Consider the following 19,032-nt stretch of genomic DNA (forward strand, 5'->3'; position numbering starts at 1 on the left):
TGTAGTAAAAACTGTTGAATTACTGTAATAGTTTTTATTTCAGTGGTGAAACTTCCTGTTTCCTCCTGGCATGAGGCACACTCTCAGTAAACCTAACCTCATGTTTTTATGAGTCCAGTTTCCTCATTACTATACTACCTTGTTGTTAATTGAATCTCAACACTGAATCTAATTGTGGTCTGTTTTTGTTTTCACAGTTTCACAATTGGTTCCAATAAAACCATCAAAGGCAATTTGCTGTTATCACCTTTTATTGTTATGGTGTTTAGCTTACTGTGCGCTTAGTGAGGGGGGAGGAACTACCTTGTTAGCTCAAAGATATAACTAACTAAACAATTTACCACTGGTTACTGAAGGAAGCAAACATCCTTTATCAGCAGACATGTTTACCCTGCTGAGCTTATCTTGCTGTCAGTCAGCATTTACATTATCTCTACAAAGACACTACTCTTGATATGAACACCACATTGGTAGCATCAGATATTTGTTAAAACTTATTTTGTGACAACCACAGCAAGTAAACTCAGTCCGCCCTTGTTGTCAAACTGAAGCCAACCTCACAGATATTATATTAACACAAATAAAATACATAAACAACGTGACCAAATGCAGCTTGTGTGGCAACAGGGTTCATCTGTAATAATACCACAACATAGTCAGAAGTGCATACCACAGCCTGTGTCTGTCTCTCATTGCAAATAAGTGTGTTGCTGTTTCCTGCAGCAGACTGCCTTGATCAAATCACACCATGTGACTGAGCTGTGAGGCCACAGGCCTCAGAGGCAGGCTGAAAGATGGCCTCAGGCTAATCAGCACCAAGGTAATACAGTAGATAAGAAAGCAGGAGGAAAAGAAGAAAACCCCTTAAACAAGAACACTTATTCACTAATATAACATCATTAATGAGAGTTACAAATGGTTGTTTTCTGTACCTTCTTTTTCCTCTGCCTTGCGTTCGGAGTTGTAGAAGAGGATTTGTTCAGAACGTCTGCATTTTGTGGTGGGATTTTCTGTTCGGCCTTCGAAAAATGCATGGAGAGAGCAAAATAAGGCAGCTAATAGATTATTAAACAATCCTGGATAACTGAATGCATGAAATATTGCAGGATTTTCCCAATTATGTTGGAGGATAAAAAATATATACAATTAAACCAAAAGAAATTATTCTGTTCTTTTCTAAATCTTACACAACTATTTTGGCAAAGTCAGATGTGATTTTTTATTAAAAATACTACTGAACAATGCTATTATCAGTTCTTCTCCTGAGTCCAAATGACAGCTTATCAGTAATGTCAGTAGTATATTATTAAAACAGTCATCATGTATTCACATTCAGTAACCTGATTACCATTCCAGGCATTATACACAGGTCAGCTGACACTGGTAATATCTCTGAAGCTCACTTAAACCTACACTGACGCACACAGAAATGGCTTTGGTGTAAGAAAACTGTTTTTCCAAAACATGCCCATGTTATGCTCCTCACGTCACACGGATCACATGGTTGGTGTTAAAAAGGACTAGGTAAGGGAATTCAAAGGGTTCACGCAAGTTTGACCTGAGAATTTCATAAACAACTCTCACAGCAGACAGACAAAGATTTCCAGAGCACGGGAGTAAACACATAAACAAAGGCGCACACATGCAGGCGTGCAAGCCTGTAAAGCCAGGCGCGCACCTTTATCCTGGGAACCGGTGCCGGTGTCTTTCCATTGGGGTGGCTGGGTGACGTCTTTGTGTCTGCTTCTGTCACATGCGCCTCCTGGGACCAGAATGAGGACAAAAGAAGACAGTCACATCTGTAATCCACATCTTACATACAGAAGAGCAACATAAGAAGCAGCAAATCATGTTTAAGTCTTATTGATGTAACTGCTGCCTTATATATACAGTAGCTTTGGAATATCCTTATACAATCAAGAAGTGATTTAGGAAGTTGTCCCGACTGTGTGTTCTACTTTTGCTTCTCTTCTGTGAGCCTTATAAACAGGAGTCAGATTAGATTTTAGCAGGTTGAACATCACCCTCAAACACATAAACACTTTCATGCACATCTCCTGTTCATCAGCATTATGACTCAAGGAAAGGGCAACACCAGTGATCATGTGTGCTGCGTTCAAAGGCATTAAGAGGAAGGTCAGGAGGCAAGAGGCTTCAGTGGGCAGTGCGTGTTTATGCACATTTGTGCATGTTTGTGTGTAAGACTATCTTAACCTGACTGGGGGGTTTCCCACAGGTCAGCGGGGTCTCATGTGGCTGTGCCCTATAGGCATTCACAAAACGGCACAGTGGGACATTTGTGACTGGAAATGTCATTCAAAAATTACATTACGTATCATTAAAGGCTTTTCTGATTGAATTTAACTCTAACACTTTAAATCTGGACCTTTGGACTTCACAAGCTCAGGTTACATGTGATCACTTTAATTTCTCATATAATTAACCAGGTTTTTTTGCATAGTAGACATAGTGTCACATGGGAACCAAACACTGTGTCGTGATGTTAAAAATGGTCGGAGAAGCACCCTGGTGCCCTGCTAAGGTCAAGACCTAGGAGGAGCAAAATCCAGGTGGTCATTTTCTGGTCACACCACTGTGGCATCATATGGCCCATGTCACGTTTCAATAACACAGCCATCAATCACACGGTGAAGGATGTCTTTCCAAATGTGGAAATTCTTTCAAAGGTTTGCACATTCCTGTGTTATACGTTTGTTGAAAAGTTACTCATACCCCCCAGCAATCACATATGGTCCTTTTGGTTGAAATACACAATTTGTATAGTGCTGTAGTTACCAGCAAAGACACTGAGGGTATGTATATAATTTTTGGAGGAAATGAAGGTTGTTCAAAACCCTTATTCTCAAGTGGTTTATATCTTTCATTTAATACTTTATTCAGTGTATATAAAAATATAAATACAAATATATACAGCATATTTTCTTGCTATACCAGATTACATTTTGTGTGAAGGTTCACTGTCTGGGAAAAAACGGTAACTACCAATTAAGGGTATCTTCAATTTTTCAGATAAACTTAACTATAAATGTTTCTTTATGTGTTAATAAATATCCATCTATTTGGGAAAGAGGTTTTTCAATAAAATCATAATGTTTTTAATGTCTGGTCAAGTGGGAAGTGGGAACTAGAACTTATGACTTCATATTGATTTCGTAACTTCAAACAAGAGATGCTTCACTGATTATTTGTGTAATTTAATAAATACACAATGTTATTCAGAATCTGTCATCAATCAATCATCAGGTTCTTGGTTTGTGTCTTGCAGTCATATTTTCCTCGGATGAAGCAGCAGCGAGATGCTGCGAGGAAAACCAGCAGACCGGACAAACCAGCTAATCAATGAAGACATCAGCCATCCGAGCAGCAAATATAAATCAACAAGCAGAGACTCGAAAAACAGCCACCTGTGGAGGGCTCTTCCCCGCGAAGCTGAGGTATAAGATCAATAGTTGAATCAATTTTAGGTTGACATTATGTAAGGCTATATTTATAAACTCATCCAGGTGGATGGGCAAAGGGTGACTTCAGAGGCCAGAGAGGAACTCAAACTGCACAACATGACTCACAGTTAGTTCAAGCTGCACTTTATACTACTGACCAAGAACACAAAAATTTGCATCTGCTGTTCCTTTAAATATACCACACCTTGACAATAATAAGGGTCATCTGTTCCTCTGTGCAGTCTTCTCCGTCTCTGTCAGCTTCAAATATATTGCTGTAGTTCTGGATCAGCTTCATCATGATCTTGTTACAGATATTTTGGTCCTTCAGTGCTTCAAAACCAGGAGCCACGCTGAAAAAATAAACAAAAGAAATGTAATGAGATATCGTCAGATTCTTAAAGTTTTGTTAATTAATGACTTTCTTGTCCTCTTTTTCTTCTCTTCCCTTGCAGCCCTGATTTAATGCAACAGTGATTTTGACAGTAAAATTCAAAGGTAAGCATCAGTAAGTAACCCTTGATTTACAAAGCAGAATTCAGCTGCTCTAGTAAGTATGAATTCTGATGCTACCGAACAGCTGTTTGAGATGTACACTGGGCTGTAGGCCTAATTATATAGCTTCAACACACACACACACACACACACGATCAGCCTCTAATGAAGAGAACAGGTTGTACAGTATGACAGGGTATCCGGTGCAGTTTTTTTCCTCTCTGCCCACTGAGACCTGATCTTGTTCACCAGGCAGGCTTCCCCAGCTTGAACACACCAGTGTATCACTGTAGAAGCCACCCAGGAACATGCATGATGATTTGAAAACTCCCTGCCCAGTAATCACATCCTAAATAGGCTAGCGAGAACAGAGGTACTTAGCTCAGCAGGTGCAAAGAGGCACATGAAGCCAGTGATGCATCATTTATTTATGAACATGATAGCAACATTTAAGAACCCATTAACTTGAATAGTTTCTTATGTCATATGCCATTCAATTCAAAATAGACTAATTAGAGTGGGCCTTTTATTGTGACATTTGATTGATATAATATCTGACTTTGAGCAGTCCAACATCTGATTCCAGAGGTTCATGAAGGTCAAAAGACAAATTCACATCTTTCATTCATTCATAAACCCAAATTACTCAGTCAGTTCTTTCTCACACAGTGACAGAGCAATTTAAACATGTGTCTGACACAATGGTAAGAAGCTTATCTATGGGACATTTATGAGCAACATAGCAGACTTGTAAAGTCATCATTTTATCCTCACTAAATAAGCTGCAGCACCACCCGCTGGTCACATAGTTTGACAGAGAGAGATGCCAGAACATCAAGAACAATTTACAGCAACTATGTGCTTAATGCGCTTTAACTTTTATAGAAATACTTTCAAGCTTATTTGTGCTTTTTATGTATACATTTGACTTAATCTCTCTTGATTAGCCTTCTTTTGTTCCTCCAAAAGTGGCCTCACTGCAAAGTTATGGATTTCTCCAAATCTGAAGCCATCTTTTGTTTCAAGTAAAAAGCTTTTACTTTTTTTTTACGTCACTTCAAGTGTTGACAAAACACACAAAAACAGCTGCATTGTCCTTAGTTATGATCATTATCTTACTCCATATGCACTCATGTTATAAGAGTGGAATCAGTGTACCCATCCTACCGCTCTGACACATGAAACCAAAGTTTAATATCTGACGCACCATTCAGAAATAGAGACCAGACGACTGAATCCTTCTGCTTGAGCTCTCCTGTTGTCTGCCTACCTTTTTTTCACAGACTAAACCAAGTTGTCTTACTCTGTTACTTAAAGGCGGCAACAAGATGTTTTATAAAGGTCACAGTCAAGACACCATGTCAGTTATGGTCTTTAAGGATACAAACACACTAAAGAAGGCCTGTGTAAAGGAAATTGAGTTTAAGGATCAAATACTTTGACTCTTTAACCTTTAACATCTTTAAATAGCCAAACTATGCAGACATTGGAATGTTTTGTTTGACTCGAATTATTAACTAATGTGGTTGTTGCTTCACCACATGCTGCCATCTCAAACATTCAGAAATAAGATCATCCTCCCAACGGCTGTACTAACCAATATTTTACATCAAAGATTAATCATATGAGGGTAATGTAATATTGTTTATATGGACATTTATTTATCAGGTTGAAAAAAACAATGCCAATGTTTTACCCTTACCTGCTAGATCTGTTTATAGGAGACTTTTGTGATACATTTTACATCTCAAATATGTCATGGTTGTCTTATAAAAGCTTGTTTCAGTGTCCCCTTGAAACCTTCAATAAAATTGTTATCGATAAAAGTAAGTACTTACATTTTAACTTGATATAGCTTGGTTGTTTGTTTTGTTATATAGTATACAGTATGGATAAAAAGTAAAGAGAGATGAGAGGCTGAAGGTGAGATTTGCCAATGGGTATCTTTTTTGACTGCTTGACCAAATCTTCTTTATACAACAGTAGAGCCTGCAGGATATGGAATTGTTCAAACTGATACTGATATTAGAGGAATATCATTTTCTGATTACCAATATAGGGTCAATATCAGGTATTTTGAGCTGGAACACAGTATACCTCTTCTATGTGGATTGCGCACATTGTGCAATGCTCTACAACAGGAGTGGGCAACCCTGCTCCTGGAGAGCTACCTTCCTGCATGTTTTACGTTTCTCCACACTCCAACACACCTGATTTGAATGATCTGCTCGTTATCAACCACCTGAAGCGTCTCAGGGGATTGGTAGCGAGCGAAACATTCAAATCAGGTGTGTTGGAGTGCGGAGAAACCTAAAACATGCAGGATGGTAGCCCGCCAGGAGCCGGGTTGCCCACCCCTGCTCTACAACATGTACAGCACACAGTGTTGAGAGTTTTATAAAATGAGACTTTAGGCCGAGGATTATTTTTTACTCACTGAAAGACACTCGGTCCAAACACAGTGGCGAGATTGAGTGCAGTCATACGGTTTTCCTTTTGGTTGCACTCAACCAGGGTGAGGAAGTGGCAGAGGTAGCGGAGGAGGCTGAGGTGAACATCTGGAAGCTGCTGGAGAAAGTCTCTCATATCTGACCAAGAGACATCATCGCCACACTCTAGAAAAACACACAAAAAAATATCACAACGGGTCAATGGTTGGGATCCAACAAAAAATGTGGCTAAAAAGTTTTTTGTAGAGTAGTTGATAGATACTCATGTGTATAAAGCAGCCATTTCACAACACTGGAAGAACTGAATGATGAGTGATACAAACAACTTCATGTATCATGGGGATGGAGATATCAGGCCGTGATATCTCCATCCACCTGTTCTCTGTAAAATCTAATCTTTAGTTGTCGTAACTAGTAATACGTGAGCATTAGAGCAAAAAGCCTGAAAATATGTTGATGCTATTACTCAGGATACATAATTGGGTCAGAGTTGGATAAACGAACGGGACTACTGATCCCGTAAGAATGAATGAGTGACGCAAACTTGTGTGCGCGTACAAGTCAATGTGAGGGTGTGCATGCGTATAAAAGTTGGTATGTGTGCACTTCTGTCTGATAAGGTCCATGGAGAGGGGGAAAAAAATGGCTTACAGAGATCACAGCTGCTCTTGTTGCTGCTTAGTTAAGCTCAGATTTTGTGTGTACGTGTGAACACAAGTGTGTAGAGTACATAGTCCCATGTGTGGGGTTATTTAGGGGGCTTGAACAACTTTTCATAATACATTAGTTTAAGTCCTTAAAGGTTAGTGCATACGACAAACACACATTGAAGGGAAAAACAATTTTGTTTTTTGTTTTTACAGGTGTGTCAATGCCACTTAAACCAAGAGGATGGATTAAAAGACATGCTAACATGAACCCAGACATTTAGAGGACCAAATCATTGCAAAGAGTGACATGCGCTGAGTGTGGACATAAAGAGCACTTTCATCAATTTTAAGGTGAGAGACTCAACACTTTTGTTTGAATGTTGTTGTTTGCCAAAGAGATTACACTGTGAATATAATGCATCACCCAGGTTATTATTTTATTTTTCTAAAAGAATGTGTTGAATGTAATATAACATTACAAAACATGACAATATCAATAGCAAAACTGTTCTGTATTAACCATGGTGTTGTAAAAGTAGTGTACAAAAAAAGAGATGTTGATTACATTAAGAGTAACAGAATAACCAGGAAGTGTCTGAGTCAATATATCTACAAGAGTCAAATGGACACAAAAGTTCAACATTTGAAAAAAAGATAAAATAACTGGATAGCCTTTGAGTATGAAAACTAGCAATGACATTTGCATAATCAGTAAACTGAGCAAGCTCTATTCGTTTGTGTGTGTATGTACAGTAGACGTTATCATTGGTTTTAACTTTTGTGTATTTCTAAACAAAGGATGGACTGAAAAAAGTATAGAGTCTACAGTATTTAAAAAAGTCTGCCACAAATAATGTTAACAAACATGTGTCAAGCATGTCACGAGTATTGTCGTATATGAACGGGGCAATAAGCTAAAATACTTATAATAAAAAACATGCCATAATTGCAAAGGGAACTATTTTCTGCTATAACTATGCAAACAAGAAAAGAACGAGTCCGGAGACTGAATATCTGAACTGTGGACAGCCTGAACTGCGTTTGTGAAATTATTATTTTGGCTTCATTTTCCTCCGCTGCAAGTAAGTTGTTTATCAATGTTTTTTAAGCCAAAGGGCCTGAAAATAACCATTTAGGGCTACGACTAATGACTATTTTCATTCATCACTTAGTCTGTAAATGATTTGACAAAATAGTGTTGACAAAATACACAAAAACAGCTACATTGTCCTTAGTTATGATCATTATCTTACTCCATATGCACTCATGTTATAAGAGTGGAATCAGTCTACCCATCCTACCGCTCTGACACATGAAGAAACCAAAGTTTAATATCTGACGCACCATTCAGAAATAGAGACAAGACGATTGAATCCTTCTGCTTGAGCTCTCCTGTTGTCTGCCTGCCTTTTTTTTCACAGACTAAACCAAGTGGTCTTACTCTGTTACTTAAAGGCAGCAACAAGATGTTTTGTAAAGGTCACAGTCAAGACACCAAACATGTCATAACTTTTGGGAATGTCAGTTATGTTCTTTAAGGATACAAACACACTAAAGAAGGCCTATTTTCATTCTTCAATTAGTCTGTAAATGATTTATTTAGTTAACTGATAAATCATTTAGGGTTTCAAATTTAAAAACTAAGAAAAAACAACACTGAACCCTTACAGGTATTCAATTTACTATCTAAAAAAGCACTGAATGTAGAATTTACAACATTAAATTAGGTAATGAAAAAGATTTTTTTCTGTTTAATTGATTTATCAATTGACTACATGACCAGTATCCAAACAAAAATATCTTTAAGTAAATATAAAAAAAAAGCTTTTAAATGTTTTGGTATACAGGAAGTCATACTAATGTGACGTCTTACCAACCTTTAGTGATGTGTAACCAATGTTAAATAATGATGGATGACACCTTCCAATAATAAAGTGGTGAATCTATGTGTATTTCAATATTGTAAATGATCTGTCATAGTGCTATCAATCTGCACCTTAATCTGCCCATCCATCCTTTCATCAGACACCTTTGATGTTTTGAAATTTGCCAAATATTGACAAGGAGGCTGCACCAATTTCCTTAAGTACACCAAAATCGTTTCAGTCAGTAGGTATTGCTTATTCTTGTAACAAACTCAGAATGTGGCCAAAGGCCCTGAAAAACCAGCTCATGTTTATGAGGTCTGTGAGGGCAAAAATGATATACACTTTCCTCCCATTAAACAGATTAAAATCAGCTAGGAGGGGAGCAGAGAGAGACACTTCTGCTGCCAAATCACTTAAATTACCTTTTATGACCTCCGGGATTCTAGCCCGAAATATGAGGTCCATCACTTTTCCAGTCATAGACTCTTTCTCTCTCTCTCCCACACATACACTTTACTCAGCAGTGCCTTTTTATGCACTGCCTGGCACAGATGACTGCAGTGCCAAAACTACATTTCAGCACCTAAAGATAGCTTTGCCTATCATCCTATCAGGGTCATGACCTAAATATTCACTATGCATGTGAGGGTATCAGTGTCATATCCTGGATTTGGGGTGATGACAGGTCTCACATGATGATTGGAAAAATATAAAATGTGATCTACTTAAGCTGGAAGGATAATTGTAGGAGACAAATAAGCACAGCAGTTGGTGTTGTTACAAACAGAAACTACTATCTGTTACCTTGGTAGTGATTTATCAGTGCCTGTTGGACTGTGGAGTCAACCAGACCCTCTGGCAGATCCCTGAGGTACCGTTTGAGCAAGCTGGCCACCGTGCAAGAATCAGACTCAGAGAAAAGGTCCACATCTTCTCCCCTCTCCAGCCGCTGTTTCAGGGTCTCCACAGCACGCACATTCCCATTCACTCTGAACAGACCCTCCTGATGCATTGCTGGAGGATAATCAGAAAAGCATTGAGAATTGTCATATTCAGTTACTTGAATTAATATCATTAAGAACCAGCATATTAATTACTCAAGTTCAGAGCCTAGTAGGCACATTTAATATTCATATTATTGATAATTTTGTTTTCTAAATCCCCCTGGATCTTTAATGTAGCACAAACGTTTTCTCTAGCCATCATCGGGCCAGTTTCTACTTGTAGACAATAATTGTAAAGTATAACAAAATATAATTGCAGATTATGTTGACATTTTCATCTGTTGAAATAAATAACACAAGATAACATAGAACTTTAATAGTCCCAAAGGAAATTATAGTGCCAACTCCAAAAATGTAGTATAAATTAGAGAAATACAAAAAACAACTCAAATATAAGTGAAAAGTGTATGGGTTAATGCAGAAGAGACAAGTGCCTCATAGAAAAACAATATTACAATAGTTACTTACAGAAGCAGGCAAATGGTTTTCATTCGATGAATCCCAAATAAAATTGGATTTTAATTGTTGTTAATATATCATCTTTTAATGTCTTCTTAAGTATACTTTTTCAATTGTGGATTGTAATAAAAACACCTTACTTGTGAACCTAGGGAATTTGGAAGGACTTTCAGGCACTAATTCGCTTTCAATAATCACTTGCTGATGAGTTTTTAACTTGTTACCGTCTGTTTCTGTCATCAAATAAAGTAAACGGATAAAAGTGTCTGGACCTATGACTGTATACAGTCTATGGTGTGGACCCTGTCAAGCTAAGGTGACATTTTCATGTTTAATGACAAGTAAACATGAGCCACAAACGTTTAGCAGCTTAGTACGTGCTTTTCGCTAACAATAGATTAATGTCATAGTAAACAGTGTTGGAAAAAAAGACGGTGAACGTTAAACAGAGGGCATGTCAGCTTACTAAGGCTTTAACCCACGTTACCTTTCTTGAATAAGTTGTACTGGACGAAGAGACGTTGGATATGTGAAGACATACTGAACATCGCAGTGTAACTATCAGGACTGCGGTGGAACGTTTGAAATGTATACATTTCAGTTAGCTAACGTTAGTAGGCTAATTTTCTTACTGCGCCACTGGCCTTGCCGATTTAATTGTAGGTCTCCATGGCTACTCACGAATTATATTTTCGTAGTCTACATATATAAAAGGTCAATTAATCATGTATCACTTTGCTCTAGTAATGTGACAAATAAATCTATTTTAGATTTGGTTTCATTTTCCCACGTTTAAAATAAGACCATTAGTTTAAAAAAGTAACTCCTGGATAATCACCCAACAATCCGCCGCCATCGTGAGCAGTCTTTTGGAACTACTTTCTGATGAAGAAATAGTCCGTAAGAAAACAGGCGACCGTCCGTTTGTGTGGGATATCGAGAGCAGCAGGTACATTCTCTAAAAAAATTACTTTTTAAAATTTTTAACCTCAATTGCATTTGCGTAGAGGCCTCGGAAGGTAACTTGTTATTTAATGTTTTTGGAATTGCCAACATTTTACCCACGAGCGTTGAAATACCAATGAGGTTGTGAGCAGTCACCCGTATAAAACTAATTGTAATGTAATGTAACACTTCATCATACCATATAGGCCTGTAGTTTTCTGATTCAGGAGTCATGGTAAAGTTCCATTTCCTTGCACTGACATCTAGTGGTCAAATGGCAGAACTACATAAAATGGTAAAGTACCGTGTGTCAATATTACCAGGACCCACATTAGTGTTTTTTAAGTTGAGGCTTTTTGGAGACACAAATTATGTGTACTTGACTTTTTTTTGTTGATTACTTTAAAATGTATTCTCGGCTTTTTCTGGTGCCACTGAAGTCAGCAAGGGCTTGTATAGTTTATCATAGTGAAGGTGGAGTCAGTATAGATATTTGGTAAAGTTGTTATGATCATCTGGTGTGAGAGACACATAGATGACATTAATTCCCTAGGATGTGGTAAGTATATTGATTTTTCTCATTCTTTAACTCATTCTTAGGTGATAATACTTTCTTTTTTTTATGGAATGCCTCCTACTGTGTCTTTTTTCTCCATCATTTTTTTGCCATTTAAAAAAAAAAAAATTTATCCTAACAATGTGAACATCAGTCTGCATTGTATGATATAATTTTTGTCCATTTGAAACTGTTTCTTCATGTTCACAATAGCACTTTTTGTAGGAAACTATTTTGTCACTAGTTGATATTATTTCTTTAAATAAAAGAAACCTTACTGAGAGAAAATACAATTCAGAATGGGACACTTATATGCCCACTCATTTAAAATTAAAATATGACTTCATCTTAAATAATCAAGCATCACAAGTTTGCTCTGTTGTATCCCGTTGTGTTATTTCTCACCATGCTTGCGGAGATACTCCACCATCTTCCTCAACACCAGGGGCACACCGTCTTCCACCATGCCCTTCTCCTTCAGCTCAGACAGTGACGCTCCAAACATCTTGGTGTGCTTGGCTGTCATTGTCCGGGGTCGCAGTATAGGTATCTGGACCATCTTCTTCATGTCTTCTTTAACCTGCACCGCTGTCTTGTTATGCTGCAGGGAGAGGAGCAGAGAGCAGCAGTCAGCTACCGACACCACGGGCACAGAGAGCAGCGTGGAGCCGGCATCAGGCTAGACACCGGAGAGACACCGGTCCTGGAGGAGGGAGACCCATTCTGCTCCACAGACTAAAAGGTGAGTGTGGTGATGGTGATGGTGGTGAGTTCATGAATGCACACTTCCTGCAGCCATTAACTTAGAGGACAGTGTGTGCTGAGAGCTAGGAGGAAGGGGAGGGCTGGTCGTGTATGTGTTGCTACGACAAAGATCAAGTTACCACGCAACACCATTGGTTAAAGGTGACACATATGCCTGCACTTATCTAGACACACGTATATGCTCAGGTGACAAACATGCATAGTAATTGGAATGGATAGTGTGCCAAAAGCTGGAAGGATTATCAGTCCAAATGCCTACATTTGGATATTAAAGATTTGCAAATAATAAGATTTTACTGGAAAACTTTTTGAACAAACACAGTACTCAATGAAGCTAATGTATGAACTGAGAGTAAAACATCCAAGAGCTGGCTTTTCAAACAGATGCTTCTTTTAATCTCAGTGAAATACATATGTATGTATGTGCTCTACTTACAGCTCCTGTGAGGAGTTTTTTGCTGCTTATGAAAAAGACTGAAATTAATTCTGATTACACTATATGACCTACGAAAGCAAACGAGACAATCAGCGACAAGATTGATTATTTCTATACAGTTATTTTTAATTCCTGAAACCACTGGTGGGGGGGTAGGTGTCAGACGAAGCAGTTAACTGCCTTTGTTTACATTTTCCAGGGCAGACATTTAAAGTGAGTGATACATATGACTGTTAAAGAAAGCAGGAGGAGATTTTTTTATTAAAACCACCACCACAAAATCAGCAAAGAGATAAGAGGTACAGCTTTGTCCACAGGGGGCGCCAAAATCAACATAGACTGAAAGTTCCTCACAGCAGCTTTAAATACTTAAAGAAAATGTAGCTTTAAGAAAATGTACAAACACTTTTGCTTACATCTTATGGTAAAAGCGTGAAGGTATGTACAGCATATTGCAGTTGGACTGTTCAATCATTATGCATATGTGCTTCCTGGGATTGTTACAAATTACTTGACTATCTTATTATTATTACTTAATTCGATGTTATGGATGCATCATTGCGTAAATAGCATTTCAATGCATGTTATGGTAACATGTAATGTCCTGTTGAGCAGTTAAGAAAGATCCAAATGAAATAACTAGGCTAATTATAGAATTCTATTTGTCAAAAACATAATACAAAAAAGTAACTACAATTTAAAATGTGAATACAGAAGTAAAGAACAGGTATCTTTATATTATACTTTAATTAATGATGTGCATGTCTAATCATTGTTAATGGTCAGTTTAGTCAATTGAAGCAATCCTCAGTGTGTGCTTCACTGACAGAGAACGCTGAGTTCCCCTGTTTCCGGAGTCATGCCAGCAGTGCCTACGTGTACCACAATGCATTGTGGGCAAACAGCCATATCCGTTTCCTAGGCCTTGTTCCGCCTCATTTCTTTGGCTGTAATCGTGACTTAAATAAATATGAGTGAGTAACTGAGTCAGCCAAAACACTGTGGAATGTATCCTCATTCTCACCATGCAATTTTTTGCTGTTCTTAGTGTAGTATTGTCGCTAGTTCTTGTTCCAGTAGAAGTGAAGATGGAAACAAAAAATCTAAACTAAAACTAGGTTTGATGATCGCACTCGAAGCCAGAAGAACTACAGCTGTTTTTCACACTACACCAAACTCTGATAGAGGTATTGTTTAAAACCGGCAAACAATCCTTTTAAGTGTAGTAGTTTAGTAAATGTACTCAGTTACCCTCCACCTCTGTTAGCTCTGACTGCCCTACTGAACCCACTCTCCTCAGTGGACAAACCTAAGCATATATTTTGTGCCTAATTCACCAGCTGGTCAGTATGTCTTATCTGTTACCTTGTCAAGGCAAACAGTGCCACATGCTGTGTCTATCTCTGATACACAGACTGTACATCACACACTCTGATTGTCCTTCTCTGAGTGTAAACACAGGAGTCTCCCTGTACTGAGCCAATATAATACAGAGCTGATTACTGATTTGTCTGCATAATGCTTTCTGTCCTGTAGGCAGTACAAGGTGAAAAAAAAAAAGGTAGGACACAGAAACCATAAGCAGGATTCAGACTCAGAGTGAGGAGGGAAAGACTTCCTGCTTTTCATAGCAAGTTTTTATCTGGTCACCATAGCTACAACTACACCATGTGACAAATTGTTATGGTTCCAGAGTTCACTGCTTCAAACGAGTGAGCTGACCCACACACTGAAATGAGAGGCCCCTGGCTGTGATTTGGCTACGATGAGGTTCACAGTGACTCACTGGGTTTATAGTGTTGGGAAGGTAAAAGGAAAAGCCACTGCATTCATTCCCTTCTTGGTCAACTGTTGAAGACAGAATGGGTGCAGGCATGTGCCACACTCAGATCAGCTGATTAAAGCCCACCACACAGATGGTGCTGGGATGGCTAAGGAGGCGAGATCTTTACCCTGGCATATGCTCTGGCTGTGTTAAAGCAACATGCTTTTGAGGAGCTTGAACAGGTGATGATGTCATCCACTCCTTTTATGCCACTTGCAGCTTTCTTATGAGAGCAAAATGGTATTTAAGTACATCTAAATGTTGGTATTGATTCATGCTTGGATTGCTGCCTGAAAAGTATTGATACTGTGTTTTATTATGGCTGGTTAGAACTTCAGATATGGGCAGATGTTAGAAATTATTGTAAATAAGAAAGCATGTCAAGCACAAACAGTTAATAATTCTTCGCAAATTTGTTAACTTAATGACAAAGGAAAGATAATCCTTAAATCTGTGGATCTACTTTTTTGGTCTGATGCAGAAGATTGAAAGCACAACTTGAATGACTTAAGATTATACAGTTGTATAGCATGTTGGGCAGGTGTAATTGCAGGTCTGTTGTTGAAAATAATGTTAATAGGTCACAGCAGAGTTAATGGAGCAATGGGCTCCAATGGTACTACTACTCATGCAGGTGTTAGAGAGCTAAGCCGGTCTGAGCTAGGTCTGACTGTGAGAGGCATTACTGAGCAGATGTCCCCTAAATCTGTCTTTACTATCATGGACACACACACACACACACACACACCTAAAAACCTAGTTGTCTTTGTTTTACATTTAAGGCCCTTTCAGATAGATAATCAATACTGTATCCAAACTGTATTTAAATGCGATTTTCTGAGAATGATGTCAACAAACCCCAAATTAGACCAAAATGTGATCAGCAGCGTCTGAGGAAAAAAACAATTCAAACAAGAAAGGTAATACATTTCACTGCCATATGCAGAATAAGTAGAAAACAGCAACATCTATAGCAAAGATTTATTCTAAGTAAGAACAACTTATGGGATAGTTTTTTTTATTTTGGGATGGCAAATTAATGGGATAAGGCAAAGTAAACCACAAGGTCCCTAAAAAGCCCTTAACCCTACAGTTTAGATACATGACTCCTAGAGTGAATTTAACATCGCATATGGTGCAAGCATGATCTGTTCAGATTTATTTTACTTCACTCATATTGCAAGATGTTAATGCTCCAAATTACTTCTTGTGAATGTGTTAATTTCAACTGAGAAAACAAGAATTTAAATGTGAGAGGACACGTGTAATCTGTGTTCCCACCTTTACACCAACGCTGAGCTGACACGCTAGTGTTTGACATAGTTGTTAGCAGGTTCCCTTGCAAACACATACTTGTGCTTTTGTCACTTTTGTCACCCTTTTCCCACTGAAATTAGTGCTTTGGGGTGGGTTTTTCAGACCTGGGAAGATCCGCTAATAAATGCTAATCATCTCTTTTCCCATTACCAGTGAAGTATACTCCTTTCGTTCTCTTTTCTGCTGTGTCACCGTCTGGCGTCACAAACGCACCGGAGACAGGGTTAGTAAACTGTTAAGATGTTACGGTGGTTAGGTCTTTATTGTATCTATTACTCATTCAGTCTATTTATCAAACTCGGGTGGTCATTTGACCTGGGTCTGAATACCAATTGTAACCTTTCCCACTAATCAAAAAAGCTGGGTGTTAGCGGGTGTTTTTTGACCAGTGGGAAAGGGACTTAAGTCGCTGTAAAAGTAACTATAAACTGTGCATATAAAAACACAGACCTCCTCCCTCTGTGTGAACCCTTACAACAGAGAACCCCCCTCCCAAGTGTTTACAAGTCAATATCAAGGTTTTTGTTAAGTTGAGCTTTCACATACAAACAGCTATAGAGCCTGTGTGAACCAAAGCAGCCAAGAGTAAAGGGAAGCACTTCCTGATGGTACCCATTTGCCCCTATTGTTTAAAGGGACAGTCTGCAGTGATTAGCCTAATAATCCCCATCCCCTCCACCCCTCCCCCATCTGTAAAATATTTTCACACTTCAACTTCTGACAGTGACAAAAGAATGCTATTGTCATTGACTATTGAGAGACTCTGGAAGCTAATGACTGTCTCCTTTCTCCTCTTGAGAAGGAGGCTTTTTAAAAGAGCCAGCTCAAGATACTGTTCTGTACTCTTAAAGTGGGTAAACAAGACATAAGACACAAATAAACTGTAAACAGGCAAGGCTATCTTCCGGTGTCTTTCTCACTTTCTTATAAGCAGAATAGCAAGCCCAAGCATGTGCCCCTGCTTTCCCAGCCCCCCTCCCTTCTCCCTCCCCTTGCCTCTGCCTCTATGTGGGTGGCCATGGAAGCAACTGGTAGCAAATGCACCACAGTAACTGCAAGCAGCAGCTGCTCAAGACAAGGAAACTACTTCTACAGACATGTGCTTTGAAAAGTACACCAAAACTGGACTGTAAAAGACCCCTTTCCATTAAGGAAGTTTTGTGAAAAGTGACCTCATCCAGGCACTGAGTCACTCGTAGGAAAAAGTTACAGGTATGGACAGGAAACCATGTGTATGTATCCCTTTTTTCTCTTGTGCTGTTATGCTGTCATACAAGGATGGCAGACTTAAAGCAGCTCTGACTGGCAGGGAATCTGCTTTCTCTGTTTTGCTGCAAGTGAAAGTCTACATCTAGAAGCCGGTAGTCATGTATTCAGTGAGCAAAGTTTAATCTAGGGAGGGGAACGCTTGGTCTAACTGCAGGAAAAAGACATTTGTCCCTTCTTGAAGTTTTAAGAAAGCTACTTGTAACTAGCAGAACATTCAACTCACACAAACAGCATCACAAAAGAGTGTGCAGACTGACACTGAACAGCACAGTCCCTTTATGCATTCTTTAGCTCTTAATCACAGGTTGAATGGGAAGTCTTTTTGAGCCGGCTCCGGCTTTGTAGCTTCTACTCACACAGATGGTCAGAGCTCCTGCCCCCATTCTTCCACAGAAGAAGAAGAAACGCCTGCGGAGGCAAAGATGAGAGGAAAAACTGCTGCTATCCTCCCTCTTCCTTTCTTCCTCACTCTGTTCCAGGACAAACTCTGGGACTTTTCCCAGCGGTGGGAATCCCTTTCACTTTAAAAAGTGCCATCCAAGTACTCCGAAAGAAACACCACGCAGATAATCCACGCCGGGAGAGAGTTTAAAGAAGTTCTGTCAGTACTGGCAGCCTGTATGCTGTCCACACCATGAGCACAGATTAGTGCTTGTCTCTTTCTCTTCCTCCCTCTCTTCTCCCCTCTCTCCTCCTAGGCTGAAATCTGAGCCGAGCCCTCCCATTGGCTGAGGGGCCTGGTCATGTGATTAAAGGGTTAAAACCCAAAACTTTAAATCTATGCCTGCAGGATTCGTCTGCCTGCAAGCTGGGGAGAAAAGGGGAGGGAGTTGCTAGCAGTAGGAACTGAAGAGAAACTCTAGTAGCACTAAATTAGCACACATAGAAAAAGGAAACTGCAATATTTATTTATTTATCACTTGGACAATGAATTCTCAGTCTTGTTTTTCATACAATTTGCAACATCAAACTTTATCTGTAATATACAAAACTGTATGATTGTAACTTTATTATAATTAAATTAATTTCTATAATTTAAACTCATAAAAAAATCAACATGTAAACTTCAGAGTACCAGCAGGAGAGTAGCATAGAATATGTAAACATAAAGTTTATAGTTTCAGTTAAATACGTTAAAGTGATAATCTCGAAGATTCTCTTGTAAATAAATGTCTGTTAAGACTGGGTGTCTGGTGCGACTTTCGCAAAAAAAATCACAAGCGGCGCCCAGTTAGTGTCGCCCATCACCCAGCAGTGGTTGGTCTGCCTCATTTTATAAGGGCAACTGGTTCCGGGTCAGGACTCGTTCCATAACCCCGGATTCCAGGTCTGTTCAACATTATGTGTAATACCCGAGTGGATCCGGCCGTGATGAAAAAGCGCTGGTCATGATGAAAGAGAAAGTCCAAGCAAAGTGCCGCTTTGGCCACAAGGTGGCACCTATGATCTGGCCGAGCGAGTGCTCCAGCTGCTTTATACTCAGGAGGTGAAGGGTCAGATCACAGGTCAGACTCGGACAACACGGATGATAG

The 19,032-nt window shown here is 39.0% G+C and overlaps 1 protein-coding gene across 4 annotated transcripts in view; it reads right to left on the reverse strand.

The window, feature by feature from the left end:
* fam13a (family with sequence similarity 13 member A) overlaps positions 1-18,027 on the reverse strand; it is a 53,573-nt gene extending 35,546 nt beyond the window's left edge. For 3 of the 4 annotated variants that reach the window (XM_069666135.1, XM_069666133.1, XM_069666134.1), the window contains exons 1-5: positions 9,729-9,813; positions 6,394-6,571; positions 3,667-3,814; positions 1,679-1,762; positions 933-1,019 (exon numbers count right to left, since the gene is read on the reverse strand). In XM_069666135.1, the coding sequence (XP_069522236.1) occupies positions 933-1,019; positions 1,679-1,762; positions 3,667-3,814; positions 6,394-6,542 (468 nt within the window). In that variant the 5' untranslated portion in view covers positions 6,543-6,571; positions 9,729-9,813. Of the gene's footprint in view, positions 1-932; positions 1,020-1,678; positions 1,763-3,666; positions 3,815-6,393; positions 6,572-9,728; positions 9,939-12,293; positions 12,490-17,856 lie in introns of those variants that run through there. The other variant, XM_069666136.1, reaches the window with a different exon arrangement.
* Between the last annotated feature and the right edge of the window lie 1,005 nt (positions 18,028-19,032).

This window comes from Semicossyphus pulcher, unplaced genomic scaffold (genome assembly GCF_022749685.1).
Source record: "Semicossyphus pulcher isolate SPU_LCO1_2020_fin unplaced genomic scaffold, fSemPul1.0.p SCAF_17, whole genome shotgun sequence".
In the NCBI taxonomy this organism is placed as follows: Eukaryota; Metazoa; Chordata; class Actinopteri; order Labriformes; family Labridae; genus Semicossyphus; species Semicossyphus pulcher.